This window comes from Herpailurus yagouaroundi, unplaced genomic scaffold, assembly GCF_014898765.1.
Source record: "Herpailurus yagouaroundi ecotype Mexico unplaced genomic scaffold, PumYag 186, whole genome shotgun sequence".
NCBI lineage: Eukaryota > Metazoa > Chordata > Mammalia > Carnivora > Felidae > Herpailurus > Herpailurus yagouaroundi.
This window is the reverse complement of record NW_024412417.1, coordinates 37,887,045-37,907,533: the sequence shown is the minus strand read 5'-3', so window position 1 is coordinate 37,907,533 and position 20,489 is coordinate 37,887,045. Positions and strand designations below refer to the sequence as shown.

Here is a 20,489-nt window from a genome sequence, read left to right as displayed (position 1 = left end):
TTCTCTGTTTTGTTCTCTGAGGCCTTATGCCTACGTTAAGTAGGCATCCAGCCTCAGGTAGCCTGAGCACTTTGCTCCCGGGTCCTGCCTCCTTCCTGCAAGGTCGCCTGATTGCTCAGGAAGCTGAAGGCCTAAGCAGTCAGGTATGAACCAAAATTAGACCAACAGAGTCTTCCCTTCCTTTCCCTATTACGGGAATTACACATGAGAGCATTTGCTTTGTAGTGATTAGGGGACAAAAGCATCTATTAAGATGCGTTTTTGCAATTACGTCTGCGAATGTGACTAGAAAGTGATAAAATGGAAACAGTCCCCTCCCCCCCTTTTTCCCAAGGGAACAAAAATTCTTTTCATTGAAGAAATCACGTTACTGGTAGGGCTACTTGTTCCAGAGATGTTTGGCTCTCACTGCTCCAAACGTTTCAGGAATTTCTCTGCAGAAACACCTTCAGAGGTTAGGGTAGCGATAGCCTGCTCTGCGTGAGGCTTTGCGCCAGCCACTTCCAGGTGTGCACTCGTACACTCAGCGCTCACGTCCACGGAAGGTAGGTGTGGGCCATCCACGTCGGCGTATCCCGAACAAGCTCTGTGCTGGTCATTTTATTGATGGACCACTGTTTCTTTTTCTTTTTTTTAATAATTTTATTTTTTATTTTTTTTAATTTACATCCAAATTAGTTGCATCTAGTGCAGCAGTGATTTCAGGAGTAGATTCCTTAGGGCCCCTTCCCCATTTAGCCCACCTCCCCTCCCCCAGCCCCTCCAGTAACCCTCAGTTTGTTCTCCATATTTATGAGTCTCTTCTGTTTTGTCCCCCTCCCTGTTTTTATATTATTTTTGTTTCCCTTCCTTCATGTTCATCTGTTTTGCCTCTTAAAGGCCTCATATGAGTGAAGTCGTATGATTTTTGTCTTTCTCTGACTAATTGCACTAAGCATAATACCCTCCAGTTCCATCCACGTAGTTGCACATGGCAAGATTTCATTCTTTTTGATTGCCGAGTAATACTCCATTGCACATATACACACCACATCTTCTTTATCCATTCATCCATCAGTGGACATTTGGGCTCTTTCTATATTTTGGCTATTGTTGATAGTGCTGCTATAAACATGGGGGTGCATGTGTCCCTTTGAAACAGCACACCCGTATCCCGTGGATAAATGCCTAGTCGTGCAATTGCTGGGTCGTAGGGTAGTTCTGTTTTTAGTTTTTTGAGGAACCTCCATACTGTTTTCCAGAGTGGCTGCACCAGCTTGCATTCCCATGATGACCACTGTTTCTTTTCTGTCATAAGTACATGCATGAGATTTAGCTCCAAAGACTTCTGCTTAATTTCAGAAAATCACATTTATCCAAAATAAGAACAGTGTTTCCTGTTTGAGTATATTGAAGAAAGTGCCATAGACTTAGAAAGTAATTCTGAAATAGAAAATCTTAATGAATAATAACAATAGTATCACTGTTGCTCATTTAACATAAGTATATCATATGTCAATAAGGTGTTTTTTAAGAAAGTGGACAGAATAACTGTTTTAAGGCACAAAATGAACTTGGAATGTAGAAGTTCTGTCTCTCCCAAACCGTTCCTTTTGGTACCCTCCTTTTGGTCTTAGCTCTTACACCTTGCGACTGTCTATACACGTCACACACCCATCCATCTAAACCTGGGCTATTCAAAACCAGTAGGGGAAGAATTACAGATGGCCACGTTTTCTGAGTCCAGAACTTTATTTCGTTCAGCCATCTTCAAGACAAGCCCTGTGGTACGTACTTTCCTGTTTTGTGGAACCGTGAATACTGAGGAATTCGTTTATTCAGTGATTTGTTAACTTCGTTTCGTACGCATTTTTGAGCATCTGTCACCCGCTAGGCACGGGGAATGGGCATTTAGCTATGAGCAGGTCACACAGGCCCTGCCTTCATAGAGCTTTTCTGCAGGGAGATAAATACAGTAAAAACAAACAAGTCACAAACAAGATCATTTCAGGATGTGGTAGTACTATGGAAAAGCCAGCCTGAGTGTAAAAGAGAGTAACGAAGCAGGCTGAGGGGGTGTGCTGCTTTAGATTGACCATAGAAGGGCCCTCGGAGGAAGGGGCGTTTCATCTGAAGCCTGTGTAAAAAGGAAGCCAGTCAAGGGAATTGCTTAGGGAAGAGCATTCCAGGCAAAGGGGTCAGCTAGAGCAAATACCCTGAGCTGGGAGCACGTGTGGCTGGGTCCCCGTGCGTCTCTGAGAACGTCCATTGTTGCACTGCTGTGACAGAGGGATGCTGCCTGTCCTGGAGGGGTACGAAAGGCTCCATGTCCTACCCTAAGTGGCCTCAGACTCCTCAAGAATTTTGCATTCTCATGTCCTGTTTGTGTAACGTTTCTGAATTCTTCTGGCTCCCACGTAAGGCCTCTGTCGGCATGACTTCTCTGACAGTGTCCTTCAGATTTGCAACAGCCTGTGTCTTCTCTGTGAGTTTAGAGGACCGGACCTGTTAGGGCTGTACATTGAAGTAGCCGTAAAGAGCCTCCATACCCAGGTTGGAAGTGCTTCCCTACATTATAGACGCTGCTCTTTAGTAATGTAGCGAATGTGAGGTTGCTGTATCGCAAAAATTTGGATAGGAAAGGGACTTTCCTATTGTTAGAGATCAGAATGTTCTCCTGGATTCCTTTATTTGTTAATCCATCCTCCCTCTTTCTCTCCCCCACACACGTACCCTTTTGAGTTGTTCAACCTCGGATGCATACTTAGAAATGCAGGTACATATTTTAGCATTGGGAAATACAATAATTCTATGGTCCACTTATCTGCCACTCTTCTCTTAGCCTGTATTTAATTGTACGCATGTGACATTTGAAAGGATGTCACTGCACATGTTGCTTGTCTGGCAGTTGAGGGGATGGCACTTTGTAGCACGTTTAGACGTGTGCTGTTCTGGAGGGGAGCCCTGTCTGACGCAGTGACAGTGTCCTCTGCTCTTAAACACAGGGCCTGTAAAAACGCATTTTACTTGGCTTCTTTCTGCCAGTGGCCAAATGCTAGGGTGTAAAAAGAGAAGTGTTAACCCAGATTCAACTCTGACTGTAGCTGTCAAATGCGGATGTTATTAATAACCTTTAAATTACATGCGTGAACTTTGAACCCTGTTAGTTTATAGACGAGTTGGTAAAACTTCAACTAAATTCTGAGACTTTTCTCGAGGAGGGGGAAATAAAAAGGAAGCAGATAGTTGGTCTTATAAAATGTTAGACTGGAATCTTCCACATCCGTGTGCTCACTTGGGCTCATTAACTCTCTAACTGTGGAAGGACATTAAAGCGCACTCATTAATTTCTCTTTGAGTAGACCCATCTTTTTGTGGTCATCACTCCCCAAAGCTGAACAGATACGTTCTTTTCTTCCAGAAGCAGGATTTTTGTTCCTTTCTCAAAACCAATTAGGAAATGGTTAGATCCAGGGGGAGCATGGACGCACATTTGTGCTGCCGTGGATGGGTGGTGTGCTTGAAAAAGCCTAGGCTGGTTCTCTTACTTAATGTGCCACTTGGCAGGCAAACTGTTTATTTCTCTAAAACCCCAGGGTTTTTCATCTGGAAAAAAAAAAAAAAAAGATAGTAAGAATATAGACAAAAAATAAATGGCAGCTATTATTGGGATTATTTTTTAAATGTTTTTCCCACCAAAGCAGTTCATCAGAAGATAAACCCATTAGATTTTGTGTCTTAAATGCATGGTTATTTGTACTTATTTGCATTAGTTTCTTTCCCTGGAAGACTCTTAACATCCTGAATAGCTTGTAATTTCTTAACTCATTTGTCTCTGAAAACTGGCAGGTAGTTCCACTCCCACCCCCCTTAACATGAGGCTCTATTTTTATTTTATTTTTTAATTTTATTTATTTTATTTTATTTTATTTTATTTTATTTTATTTTTGTTTAAAAAAATTTTTAATATGAAATTTATTATCAAATTGGTTTCCATACAACACCCAGTGCTCATCCCAACAGGTGCCTTCCTCGATGCCCCTCACCCACTTTCCCTCCCTCCCACCCCCCAACAACCCTCAGTTTATTCTCAGTTTTTAAGGAGGCTCTATTTTTGGATGCAGTTCATCCCAGACATCATGGGAACGCAGAGCTGGGTGCTGTTGGGAGGTCAGGTTCTGTTGTGAGGACCTGAGCTCAGACTCCCGCTCCGCCACCCAGGGCGAGTCAGACTTTCTGAGCCTCTGTGTTCCTCATCTATAAAACAAATTTGATAATAGCACTGCTTTCATGGGGTTTTGGTGAGAATGACATGAGGCGGTCTGTGGCAGCCTCAGCACCCTCTGTGCCACTCTAAGCACTTACTAAAATGTGAGTTCTCTTTCCTCTTTTCTCTACAGTACAAACCTCAACTCTGTGAAATAACTCAAACTTTGTCTCTTGTGAAACTGTCTAGCAAGACCCTGTTTCCTTAAGTGTGGAGTGCAGTATCATGGTGTTATAGGAGATGGTCGCAGGTACAGAACAGATGAGCATGTTATCTTTTTTTTTTTTTTAAGTTTATTTAGAGAGAGAGAGAGAGAGAGAGAGAGAGAGAGAGAGAGAGATGGGGAAGGGCAGAGAGAGAGGGAGAAGGAGAGAATCCCAAGAAGGCTCCGTGCTACCAGAACAGAGCCCTGCGTGGGGCTCAGACTCACACACCATGAGATCATGACCTGACCCAAAAGCAAACATGTGCATACCAAGCTCATACCTGGTGTAGCAAGTGCTCAGTAAACTTGGGTTCTTGTGTTACCCAGGACTTGTGTTGCAAGTGGTAGAACCCCCACTTCAGCCAGCTTGGGGCAAAAATATACTCAGTCTCCAGGAAGGTTAGCAGTGACCTATGCCTTGGGTGCAGCTGGAAGCCAGGACTCTGATGCCACCGGGACCCTCTCCAGCTCCTGTGTCTGGTGCTCTGTGTGTGTCATCGGTCCATCTGTCTGTCCAGATTCCTCACAGATCAAGGAACAGAACCACCGGCGATCACCAGGTGCCCCTCCTCAGAAGGGATCTGCACACTGAGGTCCCTGTTTCCCAAGCCCAGAAATCCTGTGAGAGCCTGGGCCCAGCACCAGTCAGGTACCCACCCTGCCAGCCACCGGGGTCCAGAGGACTGGAGCTGAACGGAAGGGGCAGCGCCACTTGAGCCACAGGTTTAGAGTGACAGGAAAGACCGTCTTGCAGGCCAAGGGCGTTATTACCTGCTGCCACTGCATTTACCCTTTTCATCTCTTTGTGCGACTTTCAGGGATAGGAGTGTTTACCCTCTGTGGCCCTTGGTTTTCTCCTCTGAGGTTTTGAGGTTTAGATGATGTCATGGATGTGAGCGTACATTTCATGGTCTTAAATTTTATGTGCCTAAGTTCATTATTATTGCTGTCACTGCTCATGCCCTCCAGATTTTGACACACCATCCAGGGGCTCCCAGTCTCTGGATCGTTGACCCTCAGGGAAGCAGAGAGGAAGGTTTAAAGTTGTTTTAAGAAGTTAGGTCAGCATGCCATATAAATTTCTATATTGAATACAACCCTTTTTAAATTTGATTTTGAATTGAAATACACATTATGAAAAGAGTATGCATGTCCTAAGTGCACAGTCTTCCCGAACAGAGCACAATTGTGTGTCCAGTCCCTGGATTAAAAATCGAGTCAGTCCCCTAGAACCACCCCACCCCCGCAACTTGTAGCACAAGTAGATGATGTAGATGTGTTTATACACCATCTAAGAAATCATTTAAAAGCATTACCAGCATCATGGTAGCATTTTCCATGCTGTGCTTTTTTAGTAAGCAGAATTTTAAAATACAACTGGCCTTACGTCATAAGTTTTTTAATTTTAAAAGGAATCCTCAGGGGCACCTGTGTGGCTCAGTCGGTTAAGCATGCGACTTCGGCTCAGGTCATGATCTCACAGTTCGTGAGCTTGAGGCCCGCATCAGGCTCTGTGCTGACAGCTCAAAGCCTGGAGCCTGCTTCACATTCTGTGTCTCCTTCTCTCTCTGCCCTTCCACCACTCATGCGCGCGCTCTCTCTCTCTCTCTGTCTCAAAAATAAACATTAAAAAAAAAAAGTTTAAAAGGAATCCTCAGGTCACTCTCATTGCACCCTTTGAAATGTTTTCTTCCTGGCTGAAGTTCCCATCAGGTGATAAAAATGTGTTTGGTTCTCTTGGGTATGTGTCATTCACGTCTTATGCCTTTGTCCCTTCCCGGGTTGCACCTTCTTCCAGTGAAAACCAGTCTTCCCCTATCTTAAGTGGCTTGTAGTTTCTTTCCCGTGCAGAGCTTAGTGTGAAAACCGACTGACTCCCATGCTGTCAGCTTCCCCCAACACTGAGCTTTGTGGAACGACTCTTTTTATCCCCAAAACAGAACTCCTCAGATCCTGGGCACTGCCGGTCTCTGAAATGGTTCCCTGTTCGTAAATATGTCCACTTGCTACCGCTGTGGCGCTCCACAGGATGAATGTCATTACGAGTGTGTTTTAATTTGCCAAATTTTCCAACATCTTCTCCCCTCGTTTTTCTCTTTTAGGCTCTAGACCAAGATAGAACAGCCTTACAGAAAGTGAAGAAGTCTGTCAAAGCAATATATAATTCCGGTCAAGGTAAGTACTTTCCAAAGCAGACGGCATGAATTATATATAACGTTTGCAGTTTTCTCTGTTATCTGTAAGATGTTACGTTTATAGAAGACAATACAAAAGAAAAAATAAGGTCGAAGAAGTTCCATTTTTCCCTTTTTTCTCTGTTTCTTCTCCATCTAAACCGGTTACTGTTTCCAAAATAAAACAATGAAAGAACGTTAGTTGCAGTGGGTTTTTAGACCCACTGGACATTTAAAACCTTAGCAGGTGTACAGGTAATTTAGCCACAGGTGACATGTGAGATAGGCAGCATCTGTTTGTGTAGCTGATCAGTTCGTAATTCAGGGGTCTCTGTTAAACACGTGAAGATCGTTCTTTCTGTAGCGTACCTCTACAACATTTGGAAATCGGTGTGAGTGCCGGGGAAGGGGGCGAGGCTGAACTGAGACCTGACCAGATCTGCCAACCAGAGTCTATTCTTGGCCTTGAAGTCGGACAGGTGCAGGTTTGCACCCTCACTCTGCCTCTCACTAGCAGTGTGACCTTAGGCTGGTTACTTCACGGTTTTGAACCTCCATCTTCTCTTTAAAGCAGAGATTGTGGTATTTTTGCAGGGTCGTCGAAGGGAGTTAATTAGCTAATATCTTCACCTCGGGGAAGTTCAGTAAATGCCATACATTCATATTTTATATAAATTTTATATTTTATTTATAGTCATACTCCTAATTGTCATAAAATTACGGAGTAGAAAGGAACATTGAAAAAGGAAAAACTCGACTGTCAGATGCTTTATGGGTCTCCTCTCATCAGAGCTGGGAATCAGTAGTCTCAACGAGCTGGAAATCTAATGGTCTCTTGTCTTCTTCAAAGCCCTTGGGCCTGATTGTTAACACATTCTGTATCCTGATTCCCTGACACCTCTCTAATTTCCTTATTTCCAATAAGACACAAACTTCTAATTAAGACAGATGAATAGAGAATTGTCTAGTTATATAGTGATGTTTTACTGTTTAAATGTTTCAAATGTTTTAAATCTTGGCCTAAATTATATAACTTCTGCCTTAGCTTCATTCTGATTTACCCCCAAAATGTGGCAGCCCCTTTGTAGATATTCGCCCTCTGGGGGGAGGTGGACGGGGGGAATAACGAGGAGGTGGCCATAGGGAGCTTCTGAGGTGCTGGTATTGTTCTCTTTCTTGATTTGGGGATGATTACGTAGCTCAGTTTATTTTTTGATAATTCTTCACATGCTACACTTAAGGCTTACATACTTTTTGCATGGATGCAGGTATGTTACGCATCAGTGAAAGTGTATGGAAAATGGATACACAGGTAGGTTTATTGAAGCATTGATTGTGATCATCCGGATTTGTGGTGGAAAAACCAAAAACAAATGGGGACTTAGGATATCTATTTCATAAAATACAGTTTTTGTGAGAAAGAAACTCAGGTAGCGTAGATCACTAACTGTCACTACTTGTTAAGTAAATGACTTAACTTCCATGGATCTTAAATTGCTTCACCATAAAATGAGAAAACAATCCTCTAATTTGCAGAGCCTTGTATGGATAAAATGAGGTAATCTTTAAAGCCACCAAAAAACTTCCTGCACGTGGTAGGTGCATCGCACTTGGGGAAAACGACAAGCAGATTGGTGGCATGGGTTCCTTCTCTGGGTTAATTCAGTCTTCTACAAATAACACTGGGCCCGCCCGATTTCCTAAAGAGCTTAATGAGCCAGTATCCGCCTCAGGAACCAAGTGTCAGTTCTCCGAAATGTTATGGTTTATGCTTGAGGCTCTCAGCTTGTGAGCCACCGAAGAGAGACCTCCGATTTGCAGCGGAGCATTGCTACCATATTTGCTCTGCTGGGGGCTCCACGTAACTCCTTTTCTCCCCAGTGTCCTTGCTCAAGACGTGTTCCCTCTGTGTGCCACGGTGACCACAATCACATCCTTCAGCAGCTCACACAAGGGCTCTTTTTCTTGGTAGGGATGTGCTTCATCTTGTTCTTGAAAGGGCTTCCTTGGTCACAGCTGACCTGGGTATGGCGGGAGGGAGAGGCTGTCCGTGCATATGTGTAAGGTAGAGAGTTCAAGGAATATGTGCAGTCTGACTGCCACTTCCTCCAGGAGATTGTTCTCGCCTTTTGAATGGGGACCTCAGCGCTCTGAGTGTGACCGCTCCTACCCCTCGCTGGGTGAGGGGTTCCCCTGCGTACTTTGCCTTCTGTCTCTACCATCTAATAGAGTAGCTTCTAGTCACATATGGCTTTTTAAATTTAAGCTCATTAAAATCAAATAAGATTTAAAATTCAGGTCCTCCAGGCTCAGTAGCCACATTTTGAGTGCTCAGTAGCCACAGTGTGACTGACAGCTACGGTATTGGACAGGGCAGACCCGGGACATTTCCATCATCACAGGAAATCGGTTTGCAGCAGGAGAACATACACCCCATCGTATTGTAACTGTTGATCGGTCTCTCTGGCATTGGACTAGCAAGTGTCAACCCTGACTTTTTTTTTTTTTAACTTGTTTTATTTTTTATTTTTTTTAATTTACATCCGAGTTAGCATCTAGTGCAACAATGATTTCGGGAGTAGATTCCTTAGTGCCCCTTCCCCATTTAGCCCACCCCACCCACAACCCCTCCAGTAACCCTCAGCTTATTCTCCATATTTATGAGTCTCTTCTGTTTTGTCCCTCTCCCTGTGTTTATATTATTTTTGTTTCCCTTCCCTCATGTTCATCTGTTTTGTCTCTTAAAGTCCTCATGAGTGAAGTCATATGATTTTTGTCTTTCTCTGACTAATTTCACTGAGCATAATACCCTCCAGTTCCATCCACGTAGTTACAAATGACAAGATTTCATTCTTTCTGATTGCCGAGTAATACTCCATTGTATGTATGTATATGTGTGTACATATGTATGTGTGTGTATACACACACACACGCACACACACACACACATATATATACCACATCTTCTTTACCCATTCATCCATCGATGGACATTTGGGCTCTTTCCATACTTTGGCTATTGTTGATAGTGCTGCTATAAACATGGGGGTGCATGTGCCCCTTTGAAACAGCACACCCATATCCCATGGATAAATGCCTAGTAGTGCCAATTGCTGGGTCGTAGGGTAGTTCTATTTTTAGTTTTTTGAGGAACCTCCATACTGTTTTCCAGAGTGGCTGCACCAGCTTATATTCCCATCAACCCTGACTTTTCATTAGAATCACCCAAAGAGCACTTAAAACACAAACACAGGGGTCCCTCGGGCCTACACACCAAGAGCTGTTCTAGAGTAAGGCCCAGGTATTGGGATCATAACGAAATCACTTCCCACACGATGTGCAGCTAAAACAGAGAGCTTCTGCACTGGCCCATGAACTGCCTGAGGAGGGTTGGTGCTATGTCTTTTATCTTCATATTTTATATGTTTGTCACCAAATACTGTTTGTTCAACAAACATTTATTGAACATCTGTTCCATGATACCATTCTGGGGGGTGAGTATATTAGACAAATTGGACAGAATCTCTGCCTTCATGAATTTTACAGTTCAGTGGGAGAGATACCAGAAAGTACTTATAATTTAGAAACTGGAAAGCTTACAGAGAGGGACCTGATATAGTCTGACAGGGTGCTAAGGGGAACACCTCTCGGAGGAGGTGACATTCAAGGGGGTTGATGCGTACGAAGCTAAGCTGAACAAGCCTCTGAGGTAGGCCTACCATTGTCCCCATTAGATCCCATTTTATAGGTGGTGAGGCTGAAGCTTCAAGAGCCAGACTATCTTCTGCAAGGGGCCACACCTAACAGTAATGGAACGAGGGTCTAGCTGATTCCAGCTTTGTTGTGTACGGCCACCCTGTACGTGTCTTCTACCTGACCTGTGGTTAGAGGTTCAGCACATGGGGAATGAATTGCTACATGTTGGCTAGATACGTCCCTGAGAAGCTTGCCATGAACGACTGTTAAGTGTTTAATCATGACTGTTCACAAATGACTCGATGAAATGGAACCTCCCAGCAGTGTAAATCCTGGGGTGACTTCGGTAGTTCCTGGAGAGGGGCCACGGTAGCAGTTGTCATGCCCATGGCTCGGACGTGTGGGGATAAAAACTCAGACCTCACAGACTGCTGGGACCTGATAGGGTTGCCACCATCGCCAGTGAGCATAGTACACTCGGGTTTCTGGTCAGCTTGTGTGGGCAGCGCTGTGACATTTAATTCTTAAAAAATAGCTAGATGAGTAAAACAGCAGTGTTGCAGATCTTTCCATGATACATGCCCAGTGGAATCCGGGCTATTCCCATCCGAGGGCTTTTGGCCTCATCCAAAGAAGCCACAGAGGCTGAACCCTGGTATCTGGTTCCCAATGTGTTTTCATCATTTTCTTGTTTTCTCACAGTGCTTAAGTGACATGAGACCCATCTGATGTTCTTTAAAGTTTTACAAAGCATTTCTGTATTTCTGGTTTGAGATGACCAGGCACCCCCACCCCCACCCCCACCTCCCCCACCAGACTGTGGAAGATGCTGAATACCTTGGAGGTGGTCTTGCATTTACAATGTAGTTATTATGTTTACGCAGAACCTTTATCAGTATTAATTGGAACACAGTATAATAAAAACAGAAATTTTATTGGAAAAACAAGTTATCTCCCCAAAAGCCTTTAGTTTGAAAATGGCTTTGGGGATTTGTCTCTTTCTCTTACTGTCCCTGCTGCGTATGAGGCCATTTCAGAAAAGAAAAAAAAAAAAAACTGAATTCTGTGAACTGCTTGGATCAGGGGAGAATTTTCCAAGCTATTTAACTTTCCTGTATTGTTCCTAAGTTTTGAAGTGTTGACATTATTAATCTGTGAAGAATATTGTCATTTAGAAAGTTTGCCTTGGTGTGTGTGGCCCCCCCGCCCCCCACCTCTCCTGTCTCCTAATGTATGTTTAAAATAGCTAGTAGTTTCTTGAACAGTAGAGGTTTTAAAATATGTCGCAGGGGCACCTGGGTGGCTCAGTCCGTTAAGCGTCCGACTTCGGCTCGGGTCATGATCTCGCAGTTCGTGGGTTTGAGCCCCACGTCAGGCTCTGTGCTAACAGGTCGGAGCCTGGAGCCTGCTTCAGATTCTGTGTCTCCCTCCCTCCCTCTCTCTCTGCCCATCCCCCACTTGCGCACACACACTCTCTCTCTCTTACTCTCTCAGAAATATTAAATGAATAAACTTAAAAAAAAATGTTGCAGTTTTTGACAGTTTTTCCTTCCAAAGATAGAGCCTAATTCGCTTCCCTGGTATGTGTGCCAGACTTACAGCTCTTTTTCTAATGAATAGAATGTGATGGAAGTGATACCATGTGATTTCCTAGGCCAGTTCATAAAAGAGCGAGCTTCCGTCTGGGTCTCCCCACCGGCTCCACGTTTGCCTTGGAGGAAGCCAGCCACCCTCTTGTGAGGCCACTGGAGTGACTCTGCCAGCCCCGGGCAGGCCTTCACTTGCCTGCTGACACGTCGCCTAAATCTTGGTACAAGCCCCTGGGTCAGGGCAGTAGACATTGGAGTGGCCTTCATGAGGCTTCTGCCCTTGCAAACGTGGGTTTAGGCGTGCAAATCCTAGGCTCAGTGGAAGTCAGTGTGTGTCTCTTGAGAAAGACGAGCTCACTGCTCATCAGTGCTGTTAAAAAAGCAAACTGAAATATACTGTACTTTCATAAAAATGGAAGGAGGCCGTGATTCCTAGTAAGCATGGGTGCGCCTGGCTTGTCGTTCCGCCAGTGACTTTGTTGGGTTGAATTTGTTCATCTTTTTGAATCAGATGTATTATTACACATGAGTATACTTTTCCTTGGAGGTAAAGAACCCAGAATATTCCTTCTCCTAGTTCTTCTTCTATGATAGATTTTTTTTCACAAATCCAAATGTGGATTTTATTATTAAATAGTGGCTTCCTTAAAATTCATGCCAAGATATATTTGGAATACGTTTTAGCTTATTAGTAACGCATTGTGCCCCCTAGAAATATACAGCATTGTTAGTCTGAAAGTTGGGACTCTTAAATTCTTTAATTTTAGCGAATAAAAAAATGACAGTGGTATGGAATTCAATTACAAGCATATGATATGGAAGCCTTATTTCCAGTGTATGGCTACATTGTCATAAACAGTTCCATACTTGAGGGGAAAAAGGCAGTTTTCTCCCTTTTCAGTGTAGAATTATGAAGTGAGTAGTTTCATAGGAACATTTGTGTTTTCTAACGCAAAATTGATGTGTGATGTTCGCCCCAGATTTTCATTTTGTTAATTTATCTATTTTAAGAAATAGCTCAAAGCGTATGATGAAATCTAAGATTTTAAAGGTAAAGTGCTAAATTCATCAGTGGATAGGAAGTGGATAGCAAGTTCATTTTAGCTTTTTTTAGCTAACATTTTGTCAAAGGTATAATGCAGAGTGAATCTAGAATTGATAATTAAGTTTGGTGTCTCACCATTGTGTCATATAATGGTATTTTTAATCCTGGAGTGTTTCTTCAGTGTGAAGAAGTTTCCTAACTGGAATAGTTAAGAGATGAAATGGATTAGAATTTTAATAGAAACGTATGGAATCATAAAATGTCAAAAGGTATACAGTAAACTTACTAGTAAAGAAGTAATTTTAAGCCCCCAGAAGTAGAAGCCTTTAGACTGAAACTGTAAATACCGTTTGGTAGTGATTTAAGGCAAGTCTAAACAAATTACTTCCGGCCTGCAAGGCATTTTGTATTTGCGTGGGTCCGTTATTACTCCTTAAAAGGTGAAAACAAATTGAAATAATTAGTTCCTTCAAAAGGGTCAAGGAAGGAAGCTTTTTCCTAAAGGAGGCACACTTATCCAGGAAAGTAGTACTCCTCAAAGTATGTAGGGATAAAACTGGGGGAATTTTTTAAACTGCATTTAGAAAATTGAAGTTTCTTTCCAAATTAATCTCAGAATTCCAGGCTCTTTAAGAAGGTCCAATTTTCATATTCAAGCTGTTGCCTGAAATATTCTGTTACTTGAAATCAGAGGCAGGGGGCACGGGGCATGGAGGGCAGGTGCACACACTTCCTTCCTTTTGCTGTCCTGGAAGGAGTGCTCTTAAAATGAGGTAGTTTTTTATGATATATACGCTCATTTTGTGGGAGCGTTCTTCACGAGAAATTAAGTCATTTTAAATAAAACTGGGAGTGCTCGGGGCCCCTGGGCGGTTCAGTCGGTTAAGCGTCTGACTTCAGCTCAGGTCATGATCTCACAGTTCATGAGTTCAAGCCCCGCGTCGGGCTCTGCACTGACAGCTCAGAGCCTGGAGCCCACTTCAGAGTCTGTGTCTCCCTCTCTCTCTACCCCGCCCCCACTCACACTCTGTCTGTCTCTGTCTCTCAAAAAATGAATAAAATGTTAAAAATTAAAAAAAAAACACAACAAAAAACTGGGAGTGTTCATTCCCAACGAGTGCTTCAGATTTTTTTAAAGCCTCAAGCTGAATAACAAAAATACTGTTAAAGGTAAATATAAAAACATATTCTTACCTTAATAGTCGACTTTTGTAGAATTAAGAAAGTATAGCTGACGTTTGTTGCCAGATGCCTTATTATATAGATTTATGATGTTTCTTAATTGTCTCACCTGTCCTATATGCAAGACGTTATTATCCCCACTTTGGGATGAAGTCACCTAGTTTGAATTACCTACACAGCTAGTAAGTTTACATTTAAACCTGGTTTAAATCATTTACACAGCTAGTAAGTAGCTACGAGATTTGAACCGTAGGTCTTTGGTAAGTGACTGCCGCCGTGGGCTGGGGCAGTGAGGACTCCCAGGAGTGCCTCACCTGTGCAGGGGGACAGGCCAGTAAAACAGGCGGTCGTCCTAGAGCACGAAGGTACTAGATGGGTCCCTCAAAAAGAGGAGCAGCTTCTTTCACTTTAAATGCAACCTGGACCTGGCACTGACTCACCACAGTCTCGTCTTTCTCCGCCCCTCACTGCCGGTACTAGGGCCTCTGTAATTGGCATCACTTAGGAACGACTAGGGAGGCTCGCAAACCAGCATGTTCTCTTCCATAGACGAAACTGCTTCCCGCACCCCCTTAGTGACTTATTCTCCAATGGGTCACATGGATGTGGGGTCAGATGCTGAGTCAGCCCCTGACTGGTTTGTCAGAGAATACTTCGAGCAGTTTTTTCTTCATTTCTAGAAATGGAAAAATAGTTTTTCAACCTCATCGGACGGTCCTGAAGCATCACACAGGTCATGCAGGTCCCTGACAATGGTGACCGCGATGACGACTTCATCCTCCTCAGCTTGAGGCTCTGAAATAGTAGGGGGAGTCCAAACAAAATCTGTCCTCTTCCATCCACCACCGCACGGATGTATCCAAGCTGCTTAGCTCTACCCCCGTTCGCTCCCCACCCCCAAGCTTCAGTTTCCTCCTTTCTAAAATGGGACCATAATGACTACTTTGTTGCACACGTTGGAAAGAACATATTAAAAATATTTAATATGATACTAGAATATATTAATCCGTGGTAGTTAAAAATTACAGTCAGCTGCAAAAATTTAATCAATGCTGGAAAAATTTTAGCCAGTATTGTTTCAAATTATTTATTCCTATATTCTGTCTCTTTCTTTCTTAGGCTCAGGTTACTTTTGTGTTAGACCGCTTAATGTTCTCCCACAGGTCACTGAGATTTTATTTTCAATCTTTTTATTCCTTGTGCTTCGGATTAGGTAATTTCTACTTTCCTGGCTTCAAGTTTATGGCTCATTTCTTCTGCAGTGTCAGTCTGCTGTTAGTCTCATCCAGTTAATTCTTATTTCAGATACCATATTTTTCTAGTTCTTGGATTTCTGTGTGGCCTTTTTTTTTTTTTTTTTTTTGTAGAATTTCTGTCTTTCCTAGAGTTCTATTATCTCTTCACCCATTTATCCATCTTTTCCTATAGATTCTTGACCTTACTTGTAATATTTATTTTGAACTTGTGTCCTAAATCCAACATCTAACTTGTCTGTGGTTCCATTTCTTTTGACTTTTTTTTTTTTTTCCTCTCTCTCTCTTGGTGTTTTGCTACGTTTTTCTGTTTCCTTGTGTGTCTAGTAATTTCTCTTTGCATGCTAGACATTTGAATTGTATGATGTAGAGACTCTGGGTTCTCTTATCTTCTATGAAATGTGTGGTGTTTTATTCTAGTACCTGATTAGATTTCTGGTGATGACCATCACCTTGATCTTACGGTAAGTTTATCTTAGTTTTGCTTATAGTCCCAGGATATAGCCCTTAGTCCTGCAACATGGCCCATACTCTCATGGCACCATCCATCCAGGCTTTCAGCCCAGAGTGTTTACTAAGCCCTGGCTAACTTTGTGGGATTTGAATTCCAAACTCTTTCCTTAGCAATGGGAAGTTGCTGGAATCTGCTTAACTCTTTAGATACTGTTTTCTGCTAGGCTTTTCGAAGCATTTGCAGTTCTGGGCAACCGGGGGTTGAATTTGAGGGCTTCCCTTTCTGTGACTTCTTCTTTTCTTGGATTTTCCCCCTCAATTGCCAGCTGCTGAAGCAATCTCAAACTCTGACCTCTGATACCTCAGCTGAGTAAAATGCCACTTTGTACTTGAGTTCAGTTCTCCTTGCCCAACATGGACTAAAGTCTGCCTTTAGGAGAAAAGCCAGTTAAATATGGTCTTCTCTGGCATGGTTCTCTTCCTTAAAGGGTAATACCCCTTCTTTTTCTTCCTGCTTTTGCGTGCTTTCCAGTGGTTTCTAGTGGTTGTTTTTGTATTTTGTCCATCATTCATAATTGTTATAGGCAGGAGCATTAGTCTGGTACAAGTGATTCCATCAAATTATCAACTGCCGATGCAGATAGATCTTTATAAAAAATAATGTATGAGTAATTCATTTATCAAGCATTGATTGAACATACAACATTCAGGGATTGACAGAACACCTGACTCGCAGAGAGGTGTTTTGGCATAGTTGGACTCAACAATATGCAGCAGTGTGTGAAAGTGACTTAGAGAGAGGTATGTCTTCAGCTGGGGTCCATGGATCACAGATACCTAAACACAGAAAATAGGCGCTCTGTTTATTCAGTCAAAACTATTTACGAAGCACAGGAGAGGCAAGTAGGTGATTAAATGCTAGGATAAGCAGTGATCGTCTGTACTCTTGGACTTCCAGTTTATTGTAAACTCAGTGTTTTCACCTCGTAGTCTCACTCTGAAGTTCGGTCTTAAAGTCTGCATGTAAGGGAAGTAACCCATGGAGTCAGAATAACCCTTGAAAATCCTTATATGGCCAATAAAGTACGCTTAAAATTCTACCTCGGTGTTTTTACAAAGATTGGCATTCCTTTAGGAGTGTGGTATTGAAAACGCATACACTCACCCTCCACACACAGCCTTTGAGCCCGTCACCCGCAGCTCAGGGAGAGGCTCCCCCTGTGAACACTGTCCCTCCTGCCCACGGACACATACTCGTCATTGACTGGGAGGGGGGGGTGCCCAGTGCTGTTCACATGGTTTTTGCTCTCTCTCTCTCTCCTTCTTCCAAATTGACTAAGTTGAGGAGTCTCCTAAATTAAAGGCACAGATGTGTCCTACTGTGATTTTCAGTCCCTGTCAGCTAATCCTTTTTACCGTTCGCGTAAAGATTCAGCTTAGTGACTGCCGAGTTTTCTTTACGGACAACCTTTCTGCCTTGAGCAGACCCTCCTTGACGATTACGGCCAAGATTCTGTGGTCACTCCAGATCTTGCTGCCTCTTATTCCAAGTTGCATTTTGACCACGTTCTTGGATGGTTTATGCCTCGTCAAACGAGGGTTATGTTTTCCTGTATAATGATGTTGCAATTAAACTATAGCAAGAGTCTGGAGGAATGCCAGGGTCTCTGGTTTTATTTCTGTGTATGGTATTCCTGCTAGGGTCGCTTCCATTCTGCCTCTCTCACACAGGCTTCCCTGGCCACGTGGAGTATCCTGTGAGGCAAACCCACCTCAGCTCTTCACAGGAGGCCCCGGCTTCAGGCAGCCATGCTCTGTGATAAACTCTACAAAGCAGTCATGCATGTGTTGGATTCCATTTGTGGTTTGGACATGCACATGAATTTTAAATGTCTCTGTCTAGGACGGGAGGGACTCTCCAGCCGAGTCTTTAGCCAGGAAGATAACTACTTCTCGATTTTTCTGACGCCTGCTTAGGTATGGAAATCAAGCAAGTTGCTATCGATTCTGAAGTGTTTTTCATAAATAATCAGTGCCGTAAGACGGAGTGATTGGGGGTTGATGGAGGATGACTTTGCACGGCCAGTTTGTCACCTGCGTGCAGACAACAGGATATTCTCCGATCTTCCATGTCCCTGATAATTGATCAAACGTCACACTTTTTCTTTATGGGGAATCGCAGGGGGTTTCCAGTGCATTCTGGAAAACCTGGGGCTGGTTGTTGTTGTTGTTAATGGCATTTTCTGTTTGTTTTTCTCATTGGAAAAGTATAATATATATTAACATATTTGCAAAGGAAAATTGAGATAAAAGAAGAAAATACTAATCAGCCGTAGTTCTTTTTTAAACGTGTGTGTGTGTGTGCGCGCGTGCGCGTGTGTATTCTGAACCACAGACAGCACACTTAAGTGGCACCTGGCACGTTTGTGTGCTGCGTGGCCCTTGTCATCTTCCTTGTCCACGCTCTGGGCGATGCCTTTTCCAGGAGCCCTGGAGTGGAGAGACGTGTATTGCTGTAGCGCTTGGGGGTGTTCTGTGCCGCCTGCACAGTGGGGAGTGGGGGGATCCCCTCTGGAAGAGCATTGGCTCCCAGACCGGAACGCTGGGGTGTGATCTCTGTTCTGGCTATAAGTAGCAGAGTAGTTCTCAGCAAGTCCGTCCATTTCTGAAGACCTCAGTTTTCTTCTCTGTGAAACCGAGATGATACCTACCTTGTCTATTGATGAAATAGTGGTGATGAAAGGACACAAAGGTTCTTTTGCAACCTAAAAGACACCATGTATACCCTTTGGGGGGGTCACGGGGTCCAAAAAAGAATGCCATTCTCCACCCAAAACCAAACAGGCCAGCTTGCACGTTTGATCTCTTCTGTACACGTGCTGTTGTTCTCCCTCAGACTCATTGGAGTCTGCACCTGTTGAGGGCAAGAAGGTTTTAGATTCAGCTGACTTTCCTCCGTGATCCTTAACATTCTGGGGTCATCAATCCCTGTATAATATGAGAACAACAGACCTTCTCTGAATTTTTAAAAAAAAATTTTTTTTGAAGGCAGAATTTTTCAGTCAATTTTAGGGGTTTTTGCAAGCTGTGGAATTGAGACCAGAACCATTGATGGATATAAGTAGTAACATTGTATGCAGAATATGCATCTAACATATACTGTATTAACACATAAGGAAATGGTTAAGTAATTAAATATTAGAAATTTAGGTTTCAAAATGTTTTACCATGGGGCACCTGGGTGGCTCACTTAGTTAAGCATCCGACTTCAGCCCAGGTCATGATCTCACGGTTCATGGGTTCTAGCCCATCATCGGGCTCTGTGCTGACAGCTCAGAGCCTGGAGCCTGCTTCGGAGTCTGTGTCCCCCTCTCTCTCTCTCTGCCCACCCCCCCCCCGACCCCACACCCTGTCTTTCATAAATAAATAAATAAATGTAGGTTAAAATAAAATTTTTCATGAAAAGTATAGATGGTCACAAATCGTCTGGAGAGTACCAGTTTAAAGAGCAGCTGCCCAGCCAGGTCCTATCCTAGCCTACTTCATCTACCAGGACAAGATCCCAGTGAGGCTTTGGTTTATCTCTAGTCATGTTACACATAATTTTTAAACCAAGAAGCTGAAGCTCAGAAGGACCAAGGCTGTAAACCGAATGACCTACATAACCTTTGTATCCCACTGTAGGTGCTTAATGAAAGTTTGTGAATTAATAGAAACATGTGGGGCCATATTTGTACATTACACCTGTTTATAAGAAAGCTTGGCTCCCTCGGAGGGTGGGCAGTTGACTAGAAGGCTGGAATAGAAGAGGAATACTTGTCTCCTTCCTAGCTCTTCTTAGGGGGCAGATCTCAAAGCATGAACATTACCCAGAAGAGCCGACAGCAAATCCAAGCGTGATGTGGATTTTATCTGGCAGTTAGGAGGCCAACGTGATGGAGCCAGAAGAGAGGGCATTGCTGCTTCTGATGCTCAGATGCCGTTTAAATGCCGAGTAATAGCCTTGTGGAACTCTGCAGGCATCTTGTCTTGGGGCTCTGTTAGTTAATGGATTTGTCAGTTGCTGCGGAAATGGGAGTCTGCATGCTAAGTTTCCAGATAACACCCTTGGGGCTGGAGCAGATTCTTGTAGAGGCTTGGCTAGAATTTTGAAAGACAAATCCAAATTCAAAATGACCTTGAAAAATCAGAGGAATGAGTCATCCCAAGTGGCATGGAGAAAGGCAATTAAAAAAAAAAAATGTATGCAAACCGTCCTGCCTTTAACCATGTTGCCTTGGACCTTAACCTTAGTGAGTGGTGGTGGGAACAGATGAGGAAACTGAGGCCCAGGGAAGTGAAATAACTTGTTCACAATTAATTTAAATGTGTCTAAATAGTGGAGGTTATATCTAAGGCAATACAGAGTTTGGACTCTGAGCCCAAACTCCCTCACCCCCCACCAATATAGTGTCTGTAAAATTAAAACAGGTTGTTTCCATGGGGCACCTGGGAGGCTCAGTCTGTTAAGCATCTGACTCTTGATTTCCACTCAGGTCATGATCTCATGGTTCGTGGGTTCAAGGCCTGCATTGGGCTCTGCGCTAACAGCACAGAGCCTGCTTGGGGTCCTCTCTCTCTCTCTCTCTCTCTCTCTCTCTCTCTCT

The 20,489-nt window shown here is 43.3% G+C and overlaps 1 protein-coding gene across 6 annotated transcripts in view; it reads left to right on the top strand.

The window, feature by feature from the left end:
- ASAP1 (ArfGAP with SH3 domain, ankyrin repeat and PH domain 1) overlaps window positions 1-20,489 on the top strand; it is a 314,485-nt gene that overhangs the window by 158,818 nt on the left and 135,178 nt on the right. For all 6 annotated transcript variants that reach the window (XM_040494438.1, XM_040494435.1, XM_040494437.1 and 3 more), the window contains exon 3: window positions 6,554-6,626. In XM_040494438.1, coding sequence (XP_040350372.1) covers window positions 6,554-6,626 — 73 coding nt within the window. The remainder of the gene's footprint in view (window positions 1-6,553; window positions 6,627-20,489) is intronic.